Source organism: Passer montanus, unplaced genomic scaffold, assembly GCF_014805655.1.
Source record: "Passer montanus isolate IOZ18808 unplaced genomic scaffold, ASM1480565v1 scaffold93, whole genome shotgun sequence".
NCBI lineage: Eukaryota > Metazoa > Chordata > Aves > Passeriformes > Passeridae > Passer > Passer montanus.
Genome location: NW_024374701.1, coordinates 1,327,263 through 1,336,332, shown reverse-complemented (window position 1 = coordinate 1,336,332; position 9,070 = coordinate 1,327,263). Strand labels below are relative to the sequence as shown.

Genomic DNA, 9,070 nt, shown 5'->3' with positions numbered 1-9,070 from the left:
ACACGGTGACATTTCAGGGGTGGAATGATGGAAACCCTGGGAACAGGGACAGACCAGCAGCTCGTGTGCCTGGGGGAGTCAGCCAGGAGTGTTTGGTCAGTGCTTTTCTCCAGCTGATTTCCAGGCAGTGTTAAACTAAAGGCATGTTTTCAGATGCCTGGTTTAAAGGCAGGTTATACTTCAGTGAACATCTGGCTGGGTTTGTTTCCTTATGCTCCTCCCTGGCACAGGACATTCTTTTGTCTCCAGAATGACACAAAAGAAAAATATGGCTTCCCTTGCCATTACCTGGAGGAGCTGGAGCAGTGGTGTTGGGGGAACACCATGTTCCTGAACTGACTGTACAAATCACAACAATCATCTCCCTGTGAGAGCTTTCAAGCCCTGCAATCAGTACTTTACATTCTAAAGTGATGCTTAGGTACAGGAGTTAGGAATAGAAAATGGCCTTTCTGGTTGCAGCTGCTTAGGTGGATCATTTGTTTGAGTGGAATGAGTTTTGCAATGTGCTGCTCACTCAGGCTGTGTAGGGCTAAATTTGATGTTTTCTTTCCTACTGCCCTTCCCTGAACTCAGCCATGTAAGTGCAGTGCTCTTTTTGAGTTTGCCCAGTTTCACCTCACTGCTCCCTGTGAAATCTGGAATTCTCCACAGGATCCAGGGGTTCAGCAGAGCCCTCCAAACAGGCTCAGGGTTTGCCCAGGAACTCTCCTGAGAGCAAAGCTGGAGGAGAACTGGATGACTCCAGGCAAGTCAAAGCAATTTCAGATGAGCAGGGGGATCACAAGATGGGGAACTACAGCACTAATATCTAAGCACACCTCTAATGGTCACCATGCCAAAACAGCCACTGCAGAGTGCTCTGACAGCTTCCCCTTAACAGCAATTGAAATCAGTGACTCAAACCAAGCAGGCCTGACTGTCCCACTGCTCACAGTTAAAAGGGACACAAAGCTCCACAGGCTTTTACCCCCATCCTGTCCCAGTGTTCAGCCTGCCTTGGGGTTTTGGGGGGTTTCAGACACCGAGTGTCTGGCTTTTAACTCCATTTGTACTGCAGTTGTAAGGCTGCAAGAGTAGGACTGAAGGAATAGGCTACGTTCAATTCAGAATTGTAATGTGGAGTTTTTATTGTGGTCTTAATAAAGGAAAAAAATATCTCCCTTATGCTTTAAACTCGTGAAGGAAGTACCTGGTTTTGCTGCCCATAACAGCAGTGGCCTCTCCAGAGCCATCTCCTAGGCACAAAGACCAATTTTCCTAAGCAGTGCAGCCCCTGCTCTGCCTTCCCTCAGCCCAGGCTGGTGCTCTGGCACACCAAGTGTTCCACAGAGGACTGGCTCCCAGTGCAAGTCAGAGCACATTTGTCCACAGCTGACCCACGCAGCACCAGACCTGCACAACAAAGAGATGCAGTTACAGGCTCCCCACGCCGAGGAGGCTTTTTTTGAAACCTTAGAAGTTCACTCATTTCCATTCCCCTTGCAGGTCACCACTTGTACTGTCACACCCCTTGTCCTGCACCTGGCCCTGGGCTGATTCATTCCTTCACTGGCAGGATGATGCATCAAGCTCAGATTCTCAGCATGTAAAACAGGGATTATTTTCTCCAGGGGAGACCAGAGCCTGATGAATTATGAGTTTCACCCTGTGATGTAAAAATGGAGGAAAAAATTTATGATGCACACTGAGATCTGTTTTGCTTTCCGTAAAAACCCCTGAACTGCCTTTCTTTAGAAGGTGCAGGTTGTGCAAAATCAGGTCTGTGACATCCAGGCATGCCTTGTTCCTGCAGGCTGAAGGGCTCAGGGTAGAGAGGAAGTTGCCTTTCACAGGGAAGGCAGGGATTCCCTTTCTGTCTTTGTCTCCTATGGAATGTATAAAGCAGTGTGAAGTCCATGAAAGGCTTTGAGCTGTTCCTCTGAAAGAAGCTACAGAACAGCACTGCCACTAAAACACCTGAAAAGGAGGAAAACCACAGGATGATATTGTACTTTCCCTACTGTTATTTACTGGAAAGTCCAGACCCCTGTGCCAAAGCCAGGCACAGGTGACAGTATTTGCTTCTCTCCACACAGCAAACGTTTGAGACCAGCACTGCTTCATTTTCTTCCCTGTGAGGGTGGGGAGGGGCTGGGATGGAATTCCCAGAGCAGCTGTGGCTGCCCCACCCTGGGAGTGTCCAAGGCCAGCTTGGAGCAGAGGGAGGTGTCCCTGCCCAGGCAGGTGTGGCACTAGGGGGGCTTTAAGGTCCCTTCCAAGCCAAACCATGCTGTTTGTGCTCCTGTTTTCCTGCCCTGCACGTTCCCAATGGATCACAGCATCCTGCACTGCTCCCTTCTCCTGCCCAGACACACTGGGAGCCTTGGAAAGGAGAGCACAGGCAGATGTACCCTTCCCAAATGTGCACCTGCACCTTGCCAAGAAGGGCTGGCACCTTCTGGGGAGCTTGTGAAGGCAACAGGACAAACTCCAGGTAGCCTGGAGGAGGGGCAGCAGCATCTTCATTATGCTGAAGTGAAACCTGGTTTTATCAAAACTATAAATAATAAATGAGCCATTGGTCTTCATCTGCTGCATGATATTTCTGGAAAGGTTGGTCTCCTTTGCAGAGGGGAAGATGTGCAGAAGTGTTCAGTCCTTCTGAGTCTCATACTTTGACACAAGCTCCCATTTTCAGCAGCACAAAATTAAGTGACATTTCCTTCAACTATGTTTCAAAATCCTAATGAAGATTTCTTTGCAATGCTTACTACTGAGGCAAGGAGAACCCAAAGCAAAGCTCACGGTGAGCCTGTTTCTCAGAGATGCTGCTGTGATTCTGTAATTCTGTACCTGCCTCTCCTGCTGCAGCTTTTCAGGAGTAAATCTCACCTGCTAATAGAGGGTGCCTCCTAAATAACTGTGCCACACGGCAGGCACTGGGGAGGGAACCTGCTTTCCACTCGTCTTTCACCCTGTTGCCCCAGATAATGGATTTAGAAACGACAGTAAATACCCAGACAAGGAATCTAGTCCAGTTATTTCCCCTTCCTCCACCCCTCTTTCTTGGAAGGACAAGCTCCTGTCTCTGAGCTTTCCCTCTGCTGCCTGGGAGTGTGCATTAGGATGGAGGCACCCGAGCAGATTTTTGGATGTGGTTACAACAGGAATACACAGAGCTGCCAAAACCCCAGGGCATCAATAAGTGAAACTGCTGCCTCCAGTTGTGCTTTGTTCCATTTCATGTTGGCCTCTACTCCAGCACAGGTCAGACACTTATCCAAGGGTTGATAGCTCCTGAATTATGCATGTGTGGAGCAGTTCAGAGGCTTCTCAACACCCCCTCTGCTCCCTCTGCTCTGAGCTGGGGACACTGCAGGTTAAGTGCTCAGCCCTGCTGCAGTTCCAGGAACCATCAGCCACTCATTTTCACACTCTCCTTCCTCAACAACTTCCACTGAACCATTTACAGGTCAATTTGTGAACGCTCCCTTTCTGCTCTGACCCACACTCAAAGTTCTTTCAATCCAATTTAGTTTCATTCTGCCTGCAGAATTTAAAAGTTGTCTCACAAAAACCTGCAAGTCCTTGCTTATTTAAAGCACAGGGACTGCTGATAGAGGAAGTTCCATCGGGACACTCACATTTCCTTTCCCTGTCACAAAAAGCACCTGATGTGTCCTGTACTCTCTGATCAGTGAGTGACAGAAAGCCAGAACACTCTCTGTCTTGGACAGAATGAGGTTTACAGCCTGGTTTCATCTGCAGTGAAATGGAAAAAGTGTTCCTGTGCCACACAAACTTCCCACACTCACCCCATCAGCATCGTGCTCTGCACTAGCGAGAAATAAAACCTTGATCATCACTTGCTGGGAAGAACTTGAGTGCATTCCACCTGGCTAGGGCAGGAAACAACCCTCACTGCCAGGCTGGGGGTTTTCCTCACCACATATCTCATTTCTCCTACACCAGCCTCAACCATCCACAAGATGCCACAAAAGAAGTGTATCCTTAAAGTAGCTAAGGCCAAGGTAACTGTCTTGCTGTCTAATACAATTAAATAAATGAATTTTTCTCTAGGTACGGTGGAGATGAAGGATTTTCTCCCTCAGCCTGCAGCCATGCACAAGATGTGTCTTCCTCTGGAAGCTGGTTTCACATGGTGGCTTAGATTTTCCCACTTTGTATCTAGCACCATTTGAAATCAGTGTTCTAGGAGCAAGAATTACAGCGTGGGAGGAGACCAAGCACCTGCTCACTTCAACAACATCCTCTGCTCCTCACATCAGCCCCTTTCCCAAAGGTTATTTTTTTACCAGCCATCCACTTTGTAACATCATCTGATTTCTAGACACTTCTCCAACCACTGTATGCACCCTCCCAAGGCAGGGCCACAGCAGCACAGCCTCCTGCTCGTGTACTTCTGCTCAATAAACAATGGATATGAGTTCAAGTGTCCAGAGTAAAGTGATCCGCAAGTTGCATGAAAACCAACGTGGTATCTCTTGTCCCTTGACAGGCAGAGTATGTTTGATACCCAAAAACTAGGATCAACCTTGAATTTACTGCCTCAGAGCAAAAGGATTCCCACCCTCTGCTTGGGGGCTCCATCACCACAGGATTCTCACTGCATAGCTCTGCAAACACAGAAATTCCCCCCAACAATTTCACCTCAGCAGTCAGGCACAGAAATGCCTTCAGCAGTCCCAGACTGGCTCGGGTTGGAAGGGACCTTAAAGATGTTCCACCCCCTGCCAGGGGCATCACAAGATGCCACACAGCACACACAGAACCCACTCCTTTTTGCAGAGTCATTTCCCAGCACACACAGAACCCACTCCTTTTCCAGAATCACTTTCCAGCACACACAGAACCCACTCCTTTTTGCAGAATGACTTTTCAGCACATACAGAACCCACTTCTTTTCTAGAATAATTTTCCAGTTTGCTGCTGGTACCTCCCAGCAATATTTCACTCCTCCAGCCCTGCATCCCAACCTAGAATGAAGCTGAACTCTTTTTTTTTGCCCTCCCTGCTGCCCAGCGTGTTCCCAGACATGGAAAAGCTGATCCCTGTGTGGATGAAGGTTTGATCAGAGCACTGAGTAGTCATCTCTAAAGAATGCATAGCTGTCATCTCCAAGAGGATCCTTCTCTGAGCCAGGAAAACGTCTCTTACACAGGCTGACCGATTTCTCTTGGTGTTCAGAGTCTCAGTTTTTGTCTAGCACCATTTGAAATCGGTTATGATGTAGGGGGAAAAGCAACAGTAATGGGAAACTTCCTTCCCTCACCCCCCAGGCACAAACAAACACCACCTGGCCTCCCCACCACCACTGGCTTGCTGTTCTCTGAGCTGAAGTTCCCCCCACAGGCTGACCATGCTGCGGACAGTCAGCATCCCCTTCAAGTGAGGATGGGATGCTTCCAGACAGACAGAAGCATCTCTTCAAACATAACTCAGCTTCTTCAACTCAGGCAAGCCAGGGCCTGGCTGTGACAACACAGCCACCCAACCTTCTGACCACTTCTACTCCATGTGCTGTTTGTTTGCCTTAACCTGTTCTTTACACAGATTTTTTTTTCCTTCTAAATAAAATTGTGTGCTCTATGCTCCTGGGCTCTGTCTCAGGTAGAGAGATCACCTGATTCCCTGCTGGACAACACCTAAGTGCTGCAAGTCTCTTCATTTCAGCCCCAGCTCCATTTTCACCACCCTCAGAAGTATCCAGGTTCAGAGAATCAGAATGGTTTGGTTTGGAAGGGTCCTTAAAGTCATCCAGTTCCAACCCCTGCTATGGGCAGGGTTTAATTTATACTCATTTTAAGTGTGACACTGAAAATCCACCAACCACACTGACCTCACATTATTTAACCCTAAACCACAGAACTCTGGACCCTTTTGCTATTCCCACTGCCCTGTCACCAGTAGATGGCAACAACTCATTTTTATTCCATGCAGCTTTCCCTTAGCAGAGTTCACATCCCTTTAATTATCAGTTCCAGACTCCAAAAGGAAATAATTCATGCAGCACTGAGTTTTAGAAAAACAGCACAGGACTCATGACAATTAGGCCAAATTAATTTGTAGCATTTAAGTCAGATTCACAGAATCACAGAGCAGAATCCCAGAATGGTTTGGGTTGGGAGATTTAAGATCATCCCATTCCTAGAAACTCTGCTTATCCCCTCAGTGCTCACTGCAAACCCAAACTCCACAGTGTAAAGCTGTGCAGTCTGGCATCATTTCCACACCAACTCACTCTGAGTATCTCAAACTGCACTGAAATACAGCATCTGAAGTTATTTTTTCTATTCCACCCTCTGAAAGGCTACTCTCCATCAGGCAGCTGACTCCACACACAGTTCAGTGCATTTCAAGTGTGAAACTCACACAATTCCTAAAGCCACTCTCCCTCACAGGTCACCCAAACCCAGCAGAGCTGTATTCCCTAAGGACTGCATGTGTCACACTCGGGTCAAAACATCTCTGGGCTTTGTCTCAAGTGTTCCACCAGAACAGCCCCAATCTCCTCCATCAGCTTTTCATCAATTTTTTCAGGAGTCAACATTGTAAAATTCTGAAGATTCTGGGCAATTCTCTGCAATTCTAAAAGGAAACCCCAAAAGGTGCTCAGCAAATTAAATCCCATCCCCTACACTACCACTGAGTAATTCTGTGTACAAACTGCAAACTTCAACCTCAGCAGCTTCCACCTGATATTTGGGACATGAAAAATCATCTGATAACAATGGGAGAAGAGCTGCTCAGCACAATGATGAATGAAAGACAAACACTTACTGCTAAATAATTTAACATTTTTATTTGGAATATTACAAATCATCGCTAATCTTTACATCCAGAAAGAAGAGCAAAAACACAGCCACTTTTTACAGTGATTTCACTTCCCAGTTAAGAACATTGCAGTGCATTTCAGACATTGCAGATGCCACACAAAGCAAGCTGAGCTCCTGACCAGCACCACACTCAGTCCCAGTCACACATCCCAGTGTTTACAAACAACTCCCAAACTGAGCTATCAGCCAGGCCACCAGCAGCCAATCCTTCTGCAGAGCCAAAGCCCCTTTCTAACAACCACAGCCTATTATGAACTCCAACAATACGACTGCTGGGACTGTCCCAAAAAACCCTACAAAGCCCCAACCAGCTCTGTGCCACTCCAGCAATCTGTTGATGACAGGGAGAGCAGTGCCAAGCAGCCACAGAGAAGCCAGAGCACCCTCAGTGCTGCCTCAGGCACTGAAGTGAGGCTAGTTGGGTTTTCTGTGGAAATCAGAAGCTGCCTGCATGCTGATAGGCAGATTCATAGAGCTAAAACCTGTTCTAGTTAAGATTTGGGGTTTGCTGAGGAATTAGAAGTAGCAGTGATTCTAAACTAGTGGCAAACACAGTGGTGGGAGCTCCTGGAGTCAGAATCTGGACTGAAACATTTATTGAACAAGCACCAAGCAGCAAACAAGAGACCACCACATCTACCAGCACTCACACAACTGAACTGATTTGGTTTTCCTTTAACATGAAAAGTGAGTGACAGGGAAAAGCTTCTGCTTCTAAACAGGAATCTGATGCTAAATCATGCTTTTTCAGGGCTTGATTTAACATCCCAGTCTGCAGCCAGAGGTTAGAAATGTGGAATATGTGACTTCAAGTAAAAAAGCAAGGAAGGTGGATCACACAGCACCTGTTTCTATCCTGGAAAGCAACAGAAGATCTCAGAACTGACATCAAGGCTCCCTAAAATCCAGCAGCCTAAGGAACTTCCACTGTGCCCATGACAGGACACGGCCACCACTGAGCTCTCAGCAGTTCCTTTAATCAGGGATCTCCTGTCAACAGGCAGGGGATGCCTTTGCTACAGAATCCTTCAGTTTTCAGGTCCAACAAATGCACTGCAGTCTTTGGGAAATTACAGCAAAGAATCAGAAATACACATGCCTTTTTTCCTTCTCAAAAGCAAAGGAAAAGCTGTAAAACTCTGATTTCAAGGCACATTTTAATTCATTATATATACAGCAACCAACTTTGGCAGACAAAGAGGTAGAGTATATAAGATCTTAATTGTGATAGTTTCCAAAAGACATTGCCTTCAAAGGCACCAGACTCTCCAGGGAATGAGCAACAAGACATTTCAGAGCACAAAGGAAACAACAGAACCATTTACACCACCTGTACAGCAAAAAGGGATGGGAAGGACAGCCAGGTCTGAGTGAGCAGAGCTCTACAGGAGAGAGCAGAATATTGGACATCTTCTGTAGGCCAAGAGGTGGCACTGCAGGCAGCAGGCAGCAGCAGCTGGCACTGGGACAGGGGCATTGCAGCACTCCCACAGACTCTGGCATGCTACAGGTCCTGCCTCTGCCCCAGCTGAGGTGCACAGAAGGACAAGGAGGGGCCCAGAAGGCAAAGCAGGGTCTGTGTTAGCTATAGGCACGCACACTTTTTATCCTATCACATCTCCTCCTGCAGTTCATCAGCAGAGCAAGACACAGCACAAGGAACTCAGGGCCAGCCACTCACTGCAAGGGCACTCAGTGCTTGTGCAGCTCTGCCAGGGCCATCCCTCTGCAGAGTCCCTCCCTCCCTCCCCCCAGAAAGGGCATCATGCTTTACACATCTTATATTCGGCAGAACTGGGAGTGCTCTCACGTTTCCTACAAACAGAAAAACAAGGCAAATCAGAGGTTTTACATGGCAAGAGGTTTTACATTTACACTGAAAGCACATCCTTAGTTTTGGCATTTAAGCTGCAGGTAAAGTCACAAACTGGGTCATTCTTTAGCCTCTCTTTGCATCTGCTGGACTGAGGAGATTTTAGCTTCATTCTGCTCCTGAACTGGCAGCAATGACCCAAGGAGCAGCACAGCCTTTCATCCAAAGGGATCATTCCAAGTGATGCCTGGTATGACCAAAAACTAACACCAGAACAGGTACAGGATTCCCACAGCTCCACCAGGTGCACTCTGGATTTAATTTTAATTACTGTGTGTTGTTTAGTATATATTTTCCAACCAAAAATGAAATATTAGTTTGTCTGGATTTAGATTCTGCAGTCCACTAACAGCAACTT

General features: G+C 47.1%; 1 protein-coding gene across 1 annotated transcript in view; it reads right to left on the bottom strand.

Moving 5' to 3' along the window:
* Window positions 1–1,200: 1,200 nt before the first annotated feature.
* Window positions 1,201–9,070, bottom strand: part of CR1 (complement C3b/C4b receptor 1 (Knops blood group)) — a 34,461-nt gene continuing 26,591 nt past the window's right edge. The window contains exon 47 of the mRNA XM_039695774.1: window positions 1,201–1,395. Coding sequence (XP_039551708.1) covers window positions 1,239–1,395 — 157 coding nt within the window. The 3' untranslated portion in view covers window positions 1,201–1,238. The remainder of the gene's footprint in view (window positions 1,396–9,070) is intronic.